Source organism: Psammomys obesus, unplaced genomic scaffold, assembly GCF_907164565.1.
Source record: "Psammomys obesus unplaced genomic scaffold, mPsaObe1.curated_primary_1811, whole genome shotgun sequence".
NCBI lineage: Eukaryota > Metazoa > Chordata > Mammalia > Rodentia > Muridae > Psammomys > Psammomys obesus.
Window position 1 is genome coordinate 5858053 of NW_026596125.1, and position 20916 is coordinate 5878968.

At 52.5% G+C, this 20916-nt stretch overlaps 1 protein-coding gene across 3 annotated transcripts; it reads right to left on the reverse strand.

Annotated features, from left to right (window-relative positions):
• Positions 1–7006: 7006 nt before the first annotated feature.
• Positions 7007–20916, reverse strand: Ldb1 (LIM domain binding 1). Of its 3 annotated transcripts, none has more exons than XM_055591513.1 (11): positions 20541–20916; positions 11793–11895; positions 11621–11665; positions 11437–11512; positions 11240–11342; positions 10963–11135; positions 10368–10490; positions 10090–10173; positions 9871–9994; positions 9513–9655; positions 7007–8798 (listed from the first exon to the last, which is right to left on the reverse strand). In XM_055591513.1, the coding sequence occupies exons 1-11, from the start codon at positions 20563–20565 to the stop codon at positions 8568–8570; spliced, it is 1230 nt and encodes a 409-aa protein (XP_055447488.1). In that variant the 5' UTR covers positions 20566–20916; the 3' UTR covers positions 7007–8567. The 3 variants fall into 3 exon arrangements, with proteins under 3 accessions (XP_055447488.1, XP_055447487.1, XP_055447489.1); XM_055591512.1 differs by having other exon boundaries at positions 9507–9655; XM_055591514.1 differs by lacking the exon at positions 20541–20916 and adding an exon at positions 14549–14644 and having other exon boundaries at positions 9507–9655.

Genomic DNA, 20916 nt, shown 5'->3' on the forward strand with positions numbered 1-20916 from the left:
TGACTGCTGGATCAAAGGCATGGGCCACCATGCACGTCTGATTTATTTATTTTTGTATGTGTGGGTGCCCGCATGTATATACATTCACTACATAAACGCTGTCACTCTTGAAGAGAACAGGGCATTGGATCTCCTAGAACTGGAGTCCTGGGGTGTGTGTGTGTGTGTGTGTGTGTGTGTGTGTGTGTGTGTGTGATATAGCATGTGCTAAGCCATCACTTCAGCCCCAATGCCTGATCTTCCTGCCTCTGCCTCCTAAGAGCTGGGATTACAGCCATGTGCCACCAAACTCCTGGGGTTGTTTGTTTGGTTTGGTTTTTGGAGACAGGGTTTCTCTGTGTAGCCCTGGCTGTCCTGGACTCACTCTGTAGACCAGGCTAGCCTCAAACTCAGAGATCTGCCTGTCTCTGCTTCCCAAGTGCCACCACCACCCAGCTGTTTTGTTTGTTTGTTTTGTTTTGTTTTGTTTTTGGTAACAGTCTTTTGCTCTATATTCCAGACTGACCTTGAACTTGAACTTGTGGCAATCCTCCTGCCTCAGTCTTGCAAGGGCTGGCCAGACCCTTCTTGACTATTTTTCCTCTTTTTTAAACTATTTTATCTTTAATCATGTATATGTGCATACCACGTGTGTAGATATCTACAGAGGCCAAAAAGGGCAGCTATCTTTGTAGCTGGAGTTACAGGCAGTTGTGAGCTGCCTAATGTGGATGCAGGGAATTGAACTTGGATTCTTCTAGAATATACACTCTTGACCACTGTCCTGGACTACTACTGACTCTTCTTGCTCTCTCTCTTTCTTCCTTTCTTTTTTGTGCATTGGTGTTTTGCCTATACGTATGTCTATATGAGGGTGTCAATTCCCTGGAAGTGGAGTTACAGACAGTTGTGAGCTGCCATGTGGGTTCTGGGAATTGGATCTGGGTCCTTTGGTAGAATGGCCAGGACTCTTAATCACTGAGCCATCTCTCCAGCCCCTGGAATAGAGATTCTTAATCTAGCTCAGGCAAGAATCCCAGCATGAGCGTTTGATCCCTTGGAGAGCAATCTGAGTGCTGCTCATAGAGTCTGGAGAAAATAAGATGTACCGCCAAGGGGCTCCACCCTGCTAGTCCTGCACAGGCCACAGTCTACCCCACTCAACAGGTTGGGCTGGATTTTTCTGATGGGCACCTATCCATACACAGAATATAGCAAGAGCATGGGAAAGTCTGAGGGAAGGTTCCCTGAGCTGAAACAATCCCTTCTGAAGAGGGACAGAAATGAGACTGCGTAAGCCAGTATCACAACTCCGGGGAAAGGATACCGAGAACGCGAAGGTCCTCTCTGCATGGACCCTGGCGCTCTGGGGTTCTGGAGCAGACTGGAGAAGAGGCCCAGAGACAAAGCTCTAGAGGAAGGATGTGAAACCATGCCTGTGCATCGTACCGTAGGGGCACCTCCCCACCCCCACCTAACTAATTAAAAATGTTTTAAAGCACATAAAAGTTTGACATGCTGCTCCTGTGGGAAATGACAACCACAGGAAAGATATGGTTGCATAAAGCTGCTAGTGTGTGTGTGTGTGTGTGTGTATGAGAGAGAGAGAGAGAGAGAGAGAGAGAGAGAGAGAGAGAGGAGAGAGTTTGGAGGCCAGATAGAGTATGTGTCTGTTCAGAGGCCAGAGGTGGACACTGAGTGTGTGTCTGTTTGGAAGCCAGAGATGGATACTGAGGGAAGGAGGGAGGGAGAGAGGAAGAGAAGAAGGGAGGGTGGGAGGGAGGGAGGGAGATACCGACCTGTGCTCCGTCATTCTCAGCCTTACTCCCCGGAGATATGGATCTACGCAGGCGGTCAGCAAAGCCCCGTAACCCTCCTGCCTCTGACCGGCTGGTGCTGGAACGCACATGCGCACTGTCACATCCAGCGTTTATGAAGGTGCTGGGATTCGAGCTGGGGTCCTCCCTCTGTCTCAGTAAGTGCTCTTTCTCACTGAGCCACTTCCGTAGCCCTCATTTCCAATCAGTCTCTCAGCCCCCGGGGAGATAAACTAGAGGATGGGGTAGGAAATTCAAAGTCACATCAGATGGGAGCGGAAAAGGGTAGAGAGTCAAGGGAGGAGAAAAGGTGGGAAACAGGGCGAGGTATAAAAGAACTGGTTGTGGTGCACACCTTTAATCCCAACAGAGGCAGGCGGATCTCTGCGAGTTCAAGACCAGCCTGGTCTACATGGGGAGTACAGGACACACAGAGAAACCCTGTCTTGAAAACCAAAAACCAAAAAAGATAGTTCAAGCACAGAGTAAGTTGTGTAAGGTGTGAAGGGGTCCCAGCTTGAAGCGGGATTTCCTGAGGCGAGCAGAGATGGTTCCTGCCTTGAGTGATCAGGGATGAGGAGTGGAGGCCCAGGTGGCGGGTAGGGCGGAGGGAGGGACAGGGGACAGACATACCGAAGGACGGTTAAGGCTGTCAGGCGTAGGCAGTGCAGTGAAGAAACAGTCTCACGGGGTGGCCGCCTCACAAAGCAGGCACAACAGCAGAGAGAGGCCCAGGCACACAGCAGACATGGTGTGTAGCCAGCTGTGGTGGTCGCTGTTTACTGTCAACTGGATAGACTCTATAGTTGCCTAGGAGACAGGCCTCTCGCACGCCTGCTGGGGGTCTTGATGGCACTGTTGGGAAGCCCCACCCACTGTGGACAGTGCCACTACCTGGCTGGAAGCCTGGACTGGCTCCACGACCAGCTGTCTGGAACTCCAACCTCTGACGGACCGGACATGGAGGACCAAAACTTTGGCTTGTGAACCGAAATAAACCCTTACCCCTTTACCTGCCTTTGTCAGTACTTTGTCACAGGAATCAAACAAGTAACAAAGACACCAGCCACATGTGTCAAGAGCTGGGGGAGGGGTGAAGGTGGGCTGAGGGGATGCAGTGTTGGGTTTCAGCTGTTTTTCAAGTTACTCCTCACCCCGGCAAAGCGCTTGTCACATGAGCATTAGGGCCTGAGTTTGGATCCCAAGTACCCACAGCAGGGTGTGGCTGTGGGAGTGCGATCTCAGCACCAGGGAGGCAGAAGCAAGGGATCCCTGGAATTTACTGGAGAGCCAACCTAGCCACGTCAGTGAACCAAAGGGTCGGTGAGAGCCCCTGCCTCAAATACGGTGGAGGGGTTACAGTGCTTAAGCAAGTACCAAGCCCCAGGAGGCAAAAAACAAACAAAAACCACAAACCAAACTGGGAGGTGCTGTCAAATGCTTTTAATCCCAGCACTAAGGACAGCAGGCAGAGGCAACCTTTAGTCCCAGAACTCGGAGACAGAGGCAGGCGGATCTGAGTTCGAGGCCAGCCTGGTCTACAGAGGGAGTTCCAGGACAGCCAGCCAGGGCTACACAAAGAAACCCTGTCTTGAAAAACAAACAAACAAAAGCACAAAAAAACATACACAGAAAGATATGAGAAATCAAACAAACAAGGCAACTAGCAAAAAAACAAAACAAAACTGTGGCCCTCGACTGAGGAACACACCACATGTCAAGTGCTGGCTTCCACACACATGTGCACTACATACAAGGCGCAGACACAACACATGCAAACACCACGCCAACACAACAGATAAACAAAAGGGAGCTGACATAGCGGTGCACAACTATACTTAGAGTACTTGGAAACCAGAGGCAGGCAGGTCACAAGTTGAAGGCCGGCCTAGTCTACACATTAGGTTCTCTGCCAGCTAGGGCTATCCAGTGAGACCCTATCTTTTCTTTTAAGATTTATTTATTTTACGTAGATGAGTGTTCTATCTACATTTACATCTGAAGGAATCAGTTCACATTATAGATGGTTGGGAGCCACCATGTGGTTGCCGGGAATTGAACTCATGATCTTTGGAAGAGCAGCCAGTGTTCTTAACCGCTGAGCCCTATCTCCAGCCCGAGACCCTGTGGGGAGTCAGAGGATGTAGCTCAGTGCTGGCTTAGCATGCAGAAAGCTCCATTTTCAGTCCCCAGGATGGCATAAATGGGGTCTGGAGGCACAAAGTCCTTACACCACCAGCTGGCTGGTAAAGGCAAGAGCATCAGGAGTTCAAGGTTATCCTCAACTACATAATTTTAAGCCATCCTAGGATAGGTGAGATCATCTCAAAATAAATACGTTAAGTTTCAAAAGCCCATTTCCTAGACTGGAGAAGAAACCTGGAGGCGCGAAGCCAGTTTCCCTTCTAAGTTTCCCGATTCCCAGACTAAGCAGTGTGAAGTATGATCTCCTACCCATTTTCTTTGTAGGTTTCATGAAGACACCAGAGCGAGGTGGACAGAAGCTCCTGAGATGGGCCTCTTGGGAAGATAAACCACATAGATGATTCAGTAGTTAGCTGTAGCATTCTGAATTCTCAGATGTCAGGGCTAGCAAAGACAGGCTTTGAAGGCCAACCTATAACTAGAGGGCCAGGGACTTAAAACTGTTTATTTTTTGGTTTTTCATGACAAGATTTCTCTGTGTAGTCCTGGCCTCGCTTTGTAGACCAGGCTGGCCTTGAACTCACAGAGATCCTCCAGCCTCTGCCTCCCAAAGTGTTAGAATTACACACGTGTGCCACCGAGGCCAGCTGGCTCTCCCTTTGTTTTTTGAGACAGTCTGCTCAACAGGCCAGGCTAGCCATGAATTCAGTCTTCTCCCCATCTCCAGTGCTGTCAGCGCCCTGCTTTGCCATCCCTTCAGTCCAACCCAGAACACAGACTGTGCCTCTGACCTCCTGTCTCCTAACCTTCCCTTCTTCTCCCGGCTATTCTGACCGTGACTTTCTGCCAATCTCCAAGACACAACTGGACTTAGTGAAAGAGGGCTACAGGAAGCGCTGGGAAGACCAGTTTCTTGTTTAGGGAAAGGTGCAGGCTGGCTGGCTAGGGTTCTTGTCTAAACATGTATGTTTATTCTATGTGTGTAGGTGTTTGCCTGCATTTACACTGTGCACTGCATACGTGCCTGGTGCTCTTGGAGCCTGAAGAGGGCGCCAGAACCTCTGGGACTGGAGTTCACAGGCAGCTGTGAGTCACGTAGGTGCTCAGAACCAAGCTCCGAGCCTCTTGAGGGCAGAAAGGTTCCTGAGTGCTGAGCACCTCTCCTTTGAAAAGGAGCTGCGAGTCACACTAGCTCAAGAAAAACATTGTGCAAGGCTAGATGGGGGTCTGAAGAAGAGCATTAGCACTCAGGTCAGACACACCCAGGCCAGGAACTGTGGGAAAGGAGCTGTGGAAGTGTGAGGGGCAGAGGCTTGGGTCGCAGCTGGAGTATGCTGGTGGCTGGGACCAACCCGTACCTGTAGCTTTAACAGGGGGCACAGAGCCCTGGAGGGACTTTCCTTTCTTTCATTCACCAGGGGCCTTCCCCACATGGCCTGCTGGAGGACAATGTGGAAGAGCCAGATCTGGGGCTCCAGAGGAAACTGCTGACCACTGTTTCCTGAGTTCAAATAGTTCCCCCGTCTTTTGGGCCCAGGCTTTTTCCCCAAGCAGGGCAGAGGTCCGCACCTGCCTCTTTCACTTATGCACACCACCCTCTCTCTCTCTCTCTCTCTCTCTCTCTCTCGCGCGCACACACACACACACACACACACACACACACACACACTGTGGCTGATTAATGTTCAACTAGTCTCAGCTACTATCCTAGGACCCAACAACAAACTCAACACCTCACTGCCAAGCCACGCATCTGTTATCAGTACACCCTCATTATACACTTTGAGCCACCATGCACATCTGTCATGTTTTATATACCCCTGCACCTATAATCCGGCCGGGTAGCTAAGAGGACTCAATTTACCTGAATGAATTCTCCAACACCTATATAAACATGCCCACACGAGTCTACTTACACATTGACATACTACTTTACATAGCTTATACACACAGCTACGACCTCCTCACCTCAGCAGTCATATGAATATATATACTGGCACATACTCAGGCAAAAAAGGCCAAATGTGTGCTCTACTGAAGACACGGGTCATCTGCAGGCATTCCCTGGTGTTCCAAATGAGGAAGTGGTGGCCACTGTCCTTGTCGGGGGAGGCCTCTCTCCGCCTATGTATGTGTGTCCACATTCATGTCTGAATATTGTCTTTGGGGTCTTGAGGCACTATGTTGGCAATAGGATAGGTAACTGTGGAGAGGCCAAGGGGCATGTAGGAGAGACAGTTTTTCCCTCTAGTATCTTCCTGTCAACTCAGAGGCTGAGGCAGAAGCATCAGGTTTAACTGCAGATCCAGAGACCTCAGAAGGGAATGATGTGAGGCTTCCCGTCAGGACAGGGGTCATCATGGAAGACCAGAGCTCCAGCCCATAGCAGGGTCTCCCCTACCTTGACAACCTCTTCAACAGTGGGGACGTTGAGACTTAGAATTAGTAGCTAACTCAAGGGAACCCTTTTTCTCCTATCTCCCTATGGAAGTTAGGCCACAACCAAAGTTGGCAGGGTAAGAAACACAATTCTCCTCCTCCCTTAATCCCTCAGCAGGGGGCCTTAGGCCCCAGGGGGGCCTGGTTTGGCCCTCATCTGGGCTGGAGGGCTGGGTTAGTTTGTTAGGAATGTCCCAGAAAACAGAGCCCCAAGGTCCCACACACAGTTTCCCCCCAAGGACTCCTTCCCTACAAGCCTTCAACACCTTCATCCAGCTCTCTTCCAGGAGCCCTGACAGGACCCTTATAGGAGGCAGAGGTGAGGGGCAGCAGTTGGGAGAAGTCTGTGAGGAAAGACAAAACCATGGTGGGCTACCCAGGAAGGAGGACTGGAGCCTGGAATGGAGGCGTGACTCAGACCAGCTCCACAGGGAAAAGTGTGAGACGGAAGCAAATTCCTGAGAACGCCTGTCTTGAACTAAGGGATTTTGAGAAAGTCTCAATGAATAGCACTGGCTGGCTTGAAGCTCACTTATATAGACCAGGCTGGCTTTGCACTCATAGGAATCCTCTTGCCTCTGAGTGCTACCACGCCTGACAAACTTTGTACCAATGACTAACCAGGACACTCTCAAACAAAAAAGTCTCTTTATTGATTGGTACCATACATGACTCAAATGGCCAAAAAGGGAAAAAAAATAAAAACTTAAAAAAAAAAGAGAAAAAATCATTACAGTAGGGATGGGACATCCACCTTCCTCACCCTTTCCTTTGGCTCTTGACAGCATCCTCCCAAAAGTGACTGCCAAGGAGGAAGCAGGGCCCAAGGGACCCCATACTCCAAAAGGGAGAACGGGGAGGAGGCACCCGTACACCCTGGGCCTGGCCACAGGAAAAGGCAGCGGAGCCATGAGCCACAGAACCTGTGAGCCTTCATATTCCCCATCTAGGGAATGGAGCTGGGGACACTAGCTGCTGCAGGAGGGAACGTGGGGACAGAAATGACTACCTCAGTTTGGGGAGGACAGAGGCCTTTTTCTCCCTGATGGGTTTAAGCTAGATGGCCTAAGTGGCTCCTTTCCCTCAAGTCAAAGAGACGTCAGTACCAGATACAGTTTGAGGGGCTGGGAGAGGAGTGGTCTGGAATTAAGAGTGGATAAGGTCCTCTTATCCTATTCCTGACACACTGAGACCAAAACAAAACAAAACAAAACAACCAACAACAGTCAGTGACAAACAAAGCAGCTCCCTTCCCTCTGTGCTCCCTGAGGGAGGGGGACCTCCCTACTCGTCCAAGACAGCTGCTCTAGTAGAAGACTGTAAAAATGCACGCTGTAGAGGGGGTAGGGCTAGAGGGACTCACAAGCACTGGACCAGGCCAGAGTCCTGGAGGCTGGGAAGACAGACAACAGGGGTCAAGAGATGCAGTCATCAACGGCTCCACCCCAACCGATGGCACGCTGCCCCCAACTCCAGTCACCCCAGAGAGAGAGAGAGAGAGGAGAGATGGCCAAGTGTCTCCTTGGCCCAAAGAAGCTTCTCAGGTGGTATAAATGGTAGGCATACTCCCCTGCTCCAACTCTCACCCCACCTGGGCCCTAGGCCCTCCACCTGTCAGGAGGGAGGTAGCTGGATTTTCAACAGGGGAATAGGGGAACATGAGTGACTTTTTTTTAATTTACATTTTTAATAATATTATTTTTTTTTTTAAAAACTTGGAGCTGGGTAAGTGGCAAAAGGGAGGAACCCAGAATTTTACCCTCTATTAACAGTCACCTAGGGGAAGGGCATTCAACCAAGCCCCAAACTTTAAGCCCCTAAGGACTGTGGGTATAAACCCCAGGCTCAAAGGGATAAATCAGGAAGATGGGGCACCCAGAACCTGGGGTGAGAATGGGGGCAAATGCCCTGGGGAGAGGAGGGTCAGGACATTTCTCAGAGGCCCAGGGTCCACAAAGGCATCCACATGAGTACCCCCTTCCCCCAAAAGGCTCTGCAGGGGCCAGGCCCAGCCCAGGGCAACTGAGGGGCAAATCTTGGCACCTGCCCCCAGTGAGTCCAGTTCCTCCCTGAAGTGGGTGGATGGAGGCTGCCCATTTCAGATGCTTCAGTCTCATCCTTGTCTTCTGCTCCCTGGGGCTGTGAGGGGTGGGGCAGCCAGAGTGCTGGGTGGCCATAGCAGGGCCTTTACTGGGAAGCCTGTGACGTGGGGTTCTCCGATTTGCTTTCTTGGCTGGATGGAGGCTTGCTGTTCCAGGGGCTGTTGGCGCCCAGTGCAGGGGAGTTGTTAAAGCTGTCCTCGTCGTCAATGCCGTTGGCCGCGTCAAACTGGGTGTTCTCCAGCCGAGTGATGAGCCTCTCGTCCTCGTCCCCGAACTCCCCGCCCATCAGGGTGGGCTCCCCCACCACCATCACATCCTGAGAGTGGCGGAGGTCCCCAAACATAATCGGGGCAGGGGCTCGCCCAACCCAGGGCAGTAGATATCCCCAGAGCCCCCATGCCCTCCCTAGAAGCTCAACACCCCGCCCCCTCTTCATGCCCAAGTTTAAAACCCCAACTGACACCCTCAGCTCCTGGGACCCTTCCCACTAAAGGACTCCAAGGCATCACAGCCTTTAGCCCCCTACCCACTGGACCCTGGAAAGAAATAACATTTTACTCCGCTAGCTCCCTAATAATCCATCTCCCTCAGATTTTAGGGGCCCTTGAACGTCTATCCATATGTAAGAGTGAGCAGATCAAAATATGAGGGAGGGAAATGTGTATGTGCACAAATGTGCATGCATTCTACATATGCAACACTTCAAGTCTGCGTATCTTCCATTGGTGTGAGTGTGTTCTAATGGCGTGTGCCCCATACTATCTGCTCTGACCGTCTTCCATTCTCACAGCTGGTTCTGTCCCGCGCTCTACTGTACCTACAGCTGAGCCTATGTGGTCATAACCATGTATATATGTGCCTGGCAAAGATTCTCTCATCAGTGGAAGGAGCCAAATCATACTGGCTCTAGTGTACATGGGGAAGACTGTCTTTGCTTCTATGCCTGCTAGTAAGTTCAGGCTCAGACTGGGGTCAGGGGTGAGCAGTGGGGCAGCCCAGAAGAGAAGAAAGCCGAGATGCTTACAGGTACCTGGCTGGAGAGAGCGAAGGTGCTGGCTGGGCTCTTCTTCTTGCTGTTGCTGTTGTTGGTGTTGCCACCCCCCGAGCTCATGGTGCTACCCCCCGACATCTTCCGTTTCCTCCGTTTGCTGGGCTGCTGTCGTGCCGGTTCCGCTGTGCCAGAGAAAGGAGACTCAAGTGGGAGGGACCCTGGACCCCTACTCTTCATTCCCCACCTCAGGAGCCTGCCTATGCACTGTTCTCAGGCTTCTAGTCCCAGAATAAGAAAGGAGCAGAGGGAGCTTCATGTCATGAGGAAATAAAAGATACAGCCTCAGGGTTGATACAGCCTGTCAAGGGCCTGGTGAAGGAAGGGGCAAGGCACTTACCGGGAGGTGCTACCATGCGCTGCCACTTCTGAAAAAGGCAGGTCTTGAGGCAGTCTCGGGGGCTGAGGCTGTAGGTCTTGTGGCGGGACATGAGTTCCTGCATGGGCTCTAGTATCACACAGAGCTGGAGTAGACCAGAAGGTGGGTTAGACTATTAAGGCAGGACACGGAGCTCAAGTAAGAGAGGCTGGGGTAAAACCAGAGTGATCAGAGACTCACTCGGAGGTAGTTGAGAGTGGAGTTGGACAGCCCACACCGGGTGATGTTTTTGGAGAGCTGATCCAGCATCTGGGGGTCCTGGGCCTAGAGAAGAAAAAAGATCACTTGACTCTGGACTGCTTCTGCTCACCTGAGTGTGTGACGTAACTGAGACAAAGGGGCTAGAATTAAACCCACCTCCCCTCTCTACTCTAAGTTCAGTCAGAAAACAACACAGCCTGCTTAACCCCGATGCCTTGCTGGCCTTCCCCTCATCTTAGGTCCGGCTCACAACTCACGTGCATGGCCAGGATACTCCTGGGGATGAGCTCTCTGTGCTGCCGGATGCTGAAGTGCCACGTCTTTATCCTCATCATGTCGTCAAACATGAACTCCAGGTACAACCGGCCCTCCACACACACCTGGGGATAGGCTTGTCATATCCCTGCCCCCTCCCCACACATACAAAAACGTACCTACTACAGCTTTCCCCTGCATACACTTCTGCTACCTGTGCAAGTACCTGGGTGCATAACTGACGCAGCATGCCCCCTCCCCATATGCCTGTCATACCTGGCCTTTACACACTCACACATACTTACACACACAGAGTAGGAAAGCTTAACAGATCCTCGTCCTTTTCCCAAGTAGCCAGAGAAAAACCCATCTGCTACAAGCTCTATGAGGACAGGTTCTCGTTCACCGTATACCTCGGGGCCCAGAAAACTGACATGAATAAACCAAGTAAAAATCTGCTGAATGCTACGCCTGCCCTCCCTTCGCATTTGGCCACTTCCCAGTATTCCTCCTTGGGGAACAACTGTAGTACATGTTGGGAAAGAGGAAATCAAATCCAGGTGCCCTTGGTGTTCCATATCCTGTTGGTTTGCTGACCTGGGTGAACATGGGTTTGCCGTGCTGGGTCACCATGCTTCCCTGGTCACAGTCGAGGGACACAAAGTTGCTGTGGAATGCCTCCTTGGGATGCTTAAGTACATAATACAGCTCCGTAGCACCCCCCTCAAAAATGCTTCGAAAGTAGCGTGGGATCAGGGTCCGGCCAATGGCTATAGAGACAGGACACAGCTTTCAGGGCAGAGGTACTTCAAAAGGCCCAAGGCAGACTCACAAACCACAGAGGAAGTGTAACACTCTCACAGAGGCCACTCACTGTATCTCTTTGGTCCATCCTCCAGACAGAAAGTGATGGTCAACATGGCATCATCCTCAAAGAACTCAGTCGTGAAAGCGTCCCACCAGAGATTGTCACACTCCTAAAGAACACAGAGACGAGTATGTGCGTGTGATAGAATATCTTGTAAGGATGCTCATCTGGACAACCCCCCCATCTCCATTTCCTTCGCATACCTCTGTCCAGTTCTGTAGCCGTTTGTTAAGCTCAAATATTCTATAGTCTGTTTGGTTACCATATGGTGTATGCCTCCTGGGAAAGTGAAGAAGTGAGGTTCTCAGCAGCAGAGTCATTCTAGCACCCCCTTTCTGCTTAGACCCATGCAAAGGAAAGCTCTCTTACTGGCTGCACCCCACTTACCCTATCCCAGGCTCCAGGTACGTAGGTGGGTACATGGGAGTCGGGCTGTGAGGGAAGAGAGTATGAGAATTACCGTGGAAGAGAGAAACACTGGGGGAGGGAGAGAGGACATTTCCTTCCCTTCCAGGCAAGTTACCATCTAAGGATGATTAGGAACTGGAAAGCAACTCACCCCACATCCCGATCCAGCATGGTGCCGGGATGGAAGGGAGGGAAGGCGTTGCCGTTCGGGGGCTCCTTCGGTGAGTACAGCTTGAATGACTTTGAGGAACAACCTAATAGAGAGAATGGCACAGCTCCCCTGAACTTCTGGGGAGCTTCCCTGGAAGCCTGCTAGACCATATGGATAAGGCCTGAGCTTCTCTAGCCTGGTTACAAGAGAGGAATGAACCAGGAGAGGACTGCTCTAAGGGCCACCTCACCCCTTCATAGCTCTCATCTTGTTTAACTGAGAAACTGAGAGTGGGGCTAGAGAGCTGGCTCAGGACTTCGAACACACCACTCACTCCACCAGAGGACCTGAGTTTGGTCCCTAACATATTAAGCCGCTCACAACCTCCTTTAACTACAGTGTGCAGGAACATGACACCCTCTTCTGGCCTCTGTGGGTACCTGCACTTGTGTGCAACTAGCCCATACTCCCTTCGTAACTGAAAACAAAACAAAACCCTTAAGGAAAGGAAGGAAGAAGCATACAAGCTAGGAGTGTTCATTCCTACCCCCAGTCCATACTCAAGATCCTGTTTCTTTGGCTAAGACTGAGCTGAAGGAAGGAAGAAATGTCAGCACCACAGGAAAAACACCAAAACATTACAATTTTGACAAACCTCCTTTTTACCCGCTTCATTCAATCCTCACCATTTTGTGAAGCAGCAGGACTGACAGAAACATTCCCAGTTTTAAGATGTGGCAACTGAGGGTTCCAAAGGGACTCACCAAGAACATACCATTAGTAACCAGCAAAGCCAGGCTCTGAGCCTCGACATTCTAATTCCTATTCTATTTCTACCCTCTGTCTCCTTTTTTGTTGTGTGCTCTGATGACCAAGGTGGGGGTAGAGGGACCTGGGGAATTCTCTGCTCTTCCTCCACCCTGCAGGGTCTCAGGAGGGCAAGGGATAGAAAGATAAGGGGGGCTGGTGTGCCTGTTGGGTGCGGCCCACCAGATAAACAGTTGAGCTTCTGGTCTTCCAAACCAACAGCCATTCCCTTATCAGCCCAGCCCCCATACCCACACCTACAATGGGTAGAGTATTGTTTCCAGACCAGAAACTCAAAGTCTAACCCTTTTCCTTTTGAGGCCTGAGGTGGGATGGGGAATTAGATTCTACTTAGATGGACACAGAAGCCCGGGGAAGAGGCTATGTTCCAGGGGCTCAGTCTGGGCAGCAAACACAATTAGAAAGGAGTCTCGTCTCTGCTGTATATATGGACACAAGCAGCGCTGCCCCTCCTCCACTTCGAGAAGCAGCATTTTTACTTCTTGGTGTACTAGTTTCTGACTGCCACAGTTAAATTCATACTTGGACAGGAGCCAGTTACCCAGGCAACTCTACTCTTTCCCTCTCCACCAGAAATGAGGAGAAACTGAGGCACGGTCTCAAAGGTTCTGGCCCTGTTATTTCACTTCCTCAGCACCTAAAACTTGATTGCACTTGGAAGGCTACCTGTACTGGCTCTATCTGAGCCCTGTCTCCTAATTTAAACATAAAATCTATCTTGTTCCTGGGGGGGAAAGAGACAAAGGAAGACCCTGTGCCAACATGTGCCATTTAATTTTCTCTCCAGGGGCCCCATACTACAACGTGGGCAAAAGGGGGCTCCCAGAGGAGCCCAGACTACAGTCTCTAAAGGTGCCAAGAGTCAGAGCTTGTGTATGCCTGCACACGCGTGTGCCTCATCCTGCCTAGCAGGCTTCCACCTTCAGCTCGCCCCAACACGCCTACCACGGGCTGGAACCCAGCGGCCCCAGGCAGTATTAGGGTGCCCACAGAAGGCCCTCATCATCTGCAGCCACTCTCACAGGGCCGGGGCCACACACTCTAAAGCACTGTGCACACTGCTTTCACACACTAGTCCTGGACTGAACCTGTGCTTCAGGAAAATGACAGTTTCTACTCAACAGACAAGTAGCCTAAAGCCACACAGAAAGTTGGAACTGATGCAGCCCACCTTTAAAAGCCAAGCCTAAGCAATGAACCCAAGAGTCTAGTTTCTCAGAACTTGCCCTCATCCCTTCTTTTCCTAACTACTACCTCTGCCCCACTGAATTTCTGGGCCTCCTGAACAACTATATCAGCTCAAGAACTTGAAGAGAAGGAGAGCAAGACAACTGAGTTTCTCACAGGTATTGTTGGGAGATAGATTAAAAGTTCTGGGGGAGCTAAAGCCCAAACTCTGGGGCCTCTAGTTACATCTCAAATGAATGGTCATAAGCAAACTCAGCATCTCTCCGAGAGTCATAGCAACTCCCAGTAGCCCCAGCACAAGGGGCTGGGAGAAGGGGAGGGCCCTCACCCTGACCATCTGTCCCTGTTGCTGCCTGTCCACACTGGAGGAATACTGAGACCAAGGTGGGGGTGGGAGTGAAGGAAACCTGTCTTCCAGCAATAGGGTCAACACCTGCCCCCCGACAACCTGGAAGCTTTTAGGAAGAGGTTGAAAAGAGGAGCGCAGAACTAGCAAAGTTTGCTCAGGTTGGAAGCAGCATTCTGGGGCTGAGAAGGTACCTCCAGTTAGGGCATTTCCATGGTAACCAGACTGACCTGATGGCAGGCCTACTCCCTTTTGGACCTAACCATAGGTCAACACGCTTGTAGCCCCCACGCTGGGCGTTGGGGCACTTTCCCCCCTGCCAACATAGAAGGCCTGCACTAGACAAGAGGGCCTTTCGCCCACCCCAACAAGCTTTCAAGGTGCCCAGACTTACCTGGGAGAACTGAGGGGGTCGGGGTAGGTGCAGGGAGCGCCTGGAAGTCCGCAGGGACCCTGGCAAGGGTGAGGACTAAGGTGGAGGCAACTTCAGCAGCTCATGTCCTGAGTGGGACAGGCCAGTCTGGCTGGGAGCTCCACTCCGCAGGCCGCACAAAGACTCGCATGCACAGCCTCCGCCCGCCCCGCGGCGTCCACAGCCCGGGGGGAAAGTTACAATGGCCACTGGGCCGGGGGCTGGGGGCCGGGGGGCCGGCCTGGGGGGCGAGGGGCCGCGGGGAGTCCGGAGCCTTCTTTGTTTGCAAGGTTTCCCTCAACAATGGCTGCTCGGCTCTTTCCTCTCTCCTCCTCCTCGGCTCTGCCCGCCGCCGCCTCTCGCTGCCTCTACCTCCAAGCAGCCCGCCCGCCCTCCCTAGGCCACCGGGCCCCTCTGCTGGGGAGGCGGGAGAGGCAGGGCCCGGCACTCACACTCACTCGCACTGGCACACTCAGGCACACGCAGCACCCGCCTGCTTCTTCCTTTCTCCCTTTCTCTCCCTCCTCCCTCCCTCTCCTCCCTGCTCGCTCGCCGTGCCTCTCTCCGAAGGAGGCCCCAGGGCGGGCGGAGGGTGGAGCTGCCCCGCCGGTCCCGCCCCCTCCCCCGCGAGCGAGGAGGAAGAGCGGAGGGAGGGAGGGAGCGAGGAGGGACTGCTGAGAAAAACAAAAGAGATTGAGACCGGGAGACTGGGGACTGAACGGCCAGGGGAGACCTGGACAGAGCGGAGGCCTGGGGAGGCCAGCAGCGAAACGCACCCTCCAGAGCCACATGCAGGGGTGAAGGGCGGTGCTGGCCTCTGCAGACTCCTAACATCGTCACCCAGCCAGCCAAACCTCCCACAGACCTGAGGTTTTAAAGGCCGGCCGAAGCTGCCACTCTGGGCTCCTCTGTAGAAATCCAAGAGGTGGGAAGCTTTGGGGTTTACTTTTGACGGAAACACATTCTGAGTTCAGCTTGTAAATACTAGAGAAAAGGGGACACACACTCCAGGCTTCCCTGCCCAAACCCAGCCAAGTTCCAAGCCCTGGATTAGATCCCCTTTATAGGAAACACCCTTGCCTGACACCACCCCTGAAGCCACGTGGATGCTGGGGAGAGAGGCGTTGTCAGGGTGCGGAGGGCAGACTTGCCTATCCACGGGTCTATCGGAGGGCTTTAAAAGGGACTGTTGAATCCTTCCCACTCCCCCAGGTCTCAATAAAGGTATCTGGGTGGCGGGATAGGGCTTGCTTCATCTCTTCCTAGGTGAAGAGATACTTGTGAAACTTCGGTGGAAGTCCAGGCCCTACTCCTCTGGACAGGAAAAGGAACCGGACGGCACAGGCGCACACTCTTGACGAAGGCTCACCTACTTTCACTCTTTGCAGTTGGAGAGTGTCCTCTACTGCCCTCCTTCCCCCAACTATAATTCATGAACAATCCAAGGACAGGGTTTTTCATGACATACACACAGAAGCAAGAAGATGATAATACCACAACCGCCTCTGTAAACACGCTCCAGGAATGAATTACACCTCTCACTTTCACATACATCAGTATCTGATATACACTCCTTAAACCCTAAAAACAGTTACAGCCCGCCCCCCCCCAACAAATACTGAGTCCAAATTAGGCCTCGACTTCCATTTATACAGGTCCCAGGACCATGCATGTATCCTGACTCCAACATACACACCAAAACCGTGTTATTACTTGCTCAGTCTGGAACACACTGTAACATGGATGTCCTAATCAACTGTCACAGAGACTCCACACCCCGTCTTCCCTGGAACCTGTCTGTACTCCTCCACCATCACAGCCTGCTGGTGTGCTATGCCCCAGCTCCCACAAACAATGAAATCTATGCCGTTTTAGCCAGGACCTCCTATATTCAGCCTGCCACCAGGACATAAGACACATTCCTTTTAGCTTGATAGTCTAGATCCTGACTCTGAAATAGGAAACACCCCTCCAGCACCAACAGAACAAGGCCTGTTATTAGTGCCTTCAAACATTCCAAAGTGATCTGGACGGAGTGGAACACACCTGGAATCCCAGCACTTCGGAAGCTGAGGTAGGAGGATTTTGATGAGTTCGAGGACAGTCTGGACTACAGAGTCCCATGGCCAACCTTAGCCACATAGAGAGACCATTTCAAAAATAAATACATGGTTTTGGATGTAATGGCACAAGTCTTTAATTCCAGCACTTGGAGGCAGAAGTGGGCAGATCTCTGTGGCTCGCCTGGTCTATGTAACAAGTTCTAGTGCAGACAGGGTCACATAGTGAGACCCTGTCATAAAATACATACACACACAGACACACACACCACACACAGGGCATGTGGGTGGGACTGGTGAAACACACCTGTAATGCCAACACTCAGAAGCTAGAGGCAGGAGGAAGGATCAAGGAGTTAAAAAACAGCCTCAGCGAAAAAAAAAAACAAAAACAAATAAACAGCCGGGTATGGTGGTACACACCTGTGATCCCAGCACTCTCAGAGGCAGAGGATGAAGGATCTCTGTGAGTTCAAGGCCAGCCTACTCTACAAAGCGAGTCCAGGATAGCCAAAGCTACACAGATAAACACTGTCTCAAAACAAACAAACAAACAAACAAAAAACAAACCAAACTTTCCAAAGTGCTGAAAGACATCACCTGAATTGTGCACACACAGACACACATGGACATGCCTACCGGTACTTCAAATACATAAATTTCAGCAGAACATGTGAGCCAAGGGGGCTTGAGGTTGGAAACCTGGACTCTTAGCTCCACTTGATGTAAACTCGGTTCTGGAGCGACCAGCCATTCCTAGTCCTACCCAGCCCCCCCGCCCCAGCGAGCGCTTCAAATGACTGTCCACCTAGGATGGGGAAGAGTATGTGCTCTTGCTTTTGCCCCCAGCCCTGAGCTCAGAACCCCCACCCTACCAGTCTAGTCAGACAGGAGCCACAAGGGGCCTCCCCTTTCACTGTGAGAGGGGCCCTGAAGCACCAGGATGTATGTATCAAGACTCTGACCTATCATTCAAAAGGCTCTTAGTTCCCTCTCTGTAGCAAGTCTCTTCCTGCTCTGACCCAGTTCCCCCAGCGCACAGGGTAGAAAAGGTCCATCGAAAGGCAGCAAGTCTCTGTCAGAAGGCCCTAAAAATTGGTGTGTGTGGGGGTAGGGGAGGCAGCAAAGAACGATAAAGGTGATGGGGAAAGAAGCCTATGAGTATTTCTGACGGTGGGGGCTCAAAGAAAAGCAGCCCACAGTAAGAGGTACCAGCACTGCCCCCTGCCCGGGCCCCTGACCCAGGGCTCCAGTGAGCCTGCCCCCCTTCCTTTGTCTGTGCCCGGCCTCCCGTTGGCCTGGCGCTCTGCCATCCTCCTCTCCTGGCTCCCAGCCGCCACCACTGCTGCCTCCTCCCCTCCCCCTACTTCTCCGTGCCTTAACCCTTCTGAGCTGCATGCTGCCCCCAGACAGGCCTTAGCCCCTTAGCATCCTGCCTAGGGAGGTGCTCCTTAGCAAGGCTTGTTCCTTTCTGGTCATTTAGCCCCAGGAAAACGTTCTCCACCCCAAGAGCACCAAGGGGGCTAGAGAGGTGTATACATGTGTATCTTGTGGTGTTTCCGAATGTGCATTTGTGTGGCTGTGTGTGTGCGCTCTGGCTTCCCTCAGTCACATGTGTGGGGCATGTGCTGTCTCTCTGTCGGGCTGGGGGAGGAGGAGGAGCCCAGAGACAGCAGAGCACAAAGGAGAGACTCAGGCAGGCAGGCAGGCAGCCTGCCAGAGCGCCTAGGCCCCAGGGCTGCTCAGGGTGGTGGTGGTCCTCAGGCCTGAACTGCTGAATGCTGCCAGAATGCCTTTGGCTGACTGAAGCATGTGCTGACACCCATACATGCAAGCCTGGTCCCCTCTCTCACCCCAGCTCCTACCATTCTCCACCCACAGGCCTCTCTTTAAGCCCTTCCCCACGTGGTTCTTCTCTTGAAGTCTAACGTCCATCCATTCCCTGTGACATCAGTCCATCACACTTCTTCATAATCAAGAAAAACACTCCCTCGGCCATTTTTTGCTCGTTCTCTCTCAGCCAAGCCACCAGACATACAAAAAGAATGTGAGTTTTCGGGCACTGCCTGAAGTTGCACATACACACCCCTGGGCACGGGTCCTCTTCCTGTCTCCAGGTTAGTCACAAGGACTCTGAGGAGGAAACGTTCTTCCCCCTCCCCATGCAGGTACTCTGCCCCAATTCCAGGACCAAGCTCCCATTCTCCCCCTGCCTGACTACCTCTCCAAACAAAACCCCTACCTACTATTTGTAGGAACTAAGAACAAAAATCTAAGTTTCAGCCAGGGGGTGGCAGTGCATGCACGCCCTTAGTTCCAGTACTCAGGAGGCAGAGACAGGCGGATCTCTGAGTTAGAGCCCTGCAGCCCCTGGACTACGAAGAGAGTTCCAGGACAGCCAAGGATGTTACATAGAGAAACCCTACCTTGGAGGGAAAAAAATTAAGTTTCAGGCCACTAGCTTGTTTAAAACATTACCTGACTTTGGGCTCTCATTCATGATGTTGTAGGAAAAGGACCCATGGGTAGTCTAAGAACATGAACTATCTTGTCTAAAACTGGCCAATTGCAAAGGGGCACACACAAACATACACATCAATTGGTGGGAAGGATATGAGGCTAGGCAGGGTTCCAGCTTGGCAAGCTCTTCCCTCTCCTGCTCTTCTCCGCCCTCTGCAGCAGGAGCCAGGGGTTCCCACACCCGGATATTCCAGGATCCTCAGGCTCTCCAAGCCCTCCTCCTGGGCCCTATGCCCCTAAAATGTCAGCCTCAGCAGGCACTTGAAGTGTGTGCCCAACCCAGTCCAACTTGGCCCGGGTCACATGATTTCCAAGGAAGCTTCTGCACTGGCAGCTTCCCTTGGGGGATTGCGTTTGTGAGCGTTGTTGGGGGACGAGGGGGTCCTACTTACGAAGTACACGCTTCTCAGAATACAGGACATCTAGAGAAGCAAGGCATAGGACCAGGCTAGACCCAGGACACTGACTTCCTAGAAAAAGCTGGCTTCATCCTGGAAGGAAGGCCAATTTGAGGGCCCAGTTATACGGAAAAGGGCAGACTATATTCTGGGGGCCTCTTTAGACTACTTCTCCCATACATGGCTCTACTTTTTCCTCCTCACTTGTAGAGCTTACACCCGGACTCTATAAGAAAAATCTCAGACACAGGTGTCCACTGGCAAGATTGGAGAGGTGGTGATTTGCATTTGGGTCCTCAAGTTTTCACTTCAGGGGTCAAGCACTGCTCCCCCTAACTCAAGACTGCAAACCACTCTTAATTCATAGCCTACCTGGAACTGCTACATCACCCCCTCCCACGAAGGCAGAGATGGCAGACCCAAGGGCCCAATTATCTGACACCCCCTAGGAGTGCTTTCTGTCCCCCAGGAGGGCCAACCTACCCTGGCAACCAGACAGGAAAAGTTAAAGGGGGGCAAGATGGGCCCCCATCAACTCCTCCCCCAAACAGCATCCTCAGAAACAGCCCGAGGGGGGTGAATGTCACAAAATATGTAAGAGTCAATAGGCAGCAGGGAAGGGGGGAACCCAAATCAACCAATCACAACTCTACGATGACCCGAGGGGGGGGGGTCAAAAGTCCAAAGTCACTTCTGATTGGCTAACACCCTGGAATTCTGGGAATTTCAGCCCCCCCATCTCTCCCCAGTTAGCTTCCCCCCCTCAAAAAAAAAAAAAAAATACAAGCCATCCTCGGCACCCCCTCCCCGTGCCTCTGGGCTTCTGCGCATTTATATAAATAAGAAAACCCTCTCCCGACCGAGGCCCCGCCAACTCTATACAACACCCCGATCCCCACCATGCCTTCGACGCCCCCCATACACAAATTATCGCCAGACGAGGGGTGAGGGGTTCGAGAGGGAGGGAGGGGCCAGGCGGCCGCGAGACCCACTCACCAGGACAGGCACAGCCCACTGACATCTTCACATCGCCCGCCGCTGGGGGCCCAGCCGAGTCACGGTGCCCGCCCCTCGCAGGGACAGGCCGGGCATGAGCCGCTGCCGCCGCCCGCGGCCCCCGATGCCCTCGCCGCCGGCCCGGCCCGGCTTCTGCCCAGTGCGGGCCGCCCCTGCCTGCAGCGAGGGGCCTGTCAGGCGCGGAGCAGACAGGAAGGAAGCCAGGCAGGAAGGCGAGCTGCCTCTGCGTGTGTACGCGCGGGTGTGCGTCCCCGGAGTGTGTGTCCGTGTGTGCGCGTGTGCGTGTCTGTGCGCTCCCGCCGCCCTCCCCGCCGCCGCCCTCGCGCTCGCTCCCGCTCGCGCGTCCTCTCCCTCT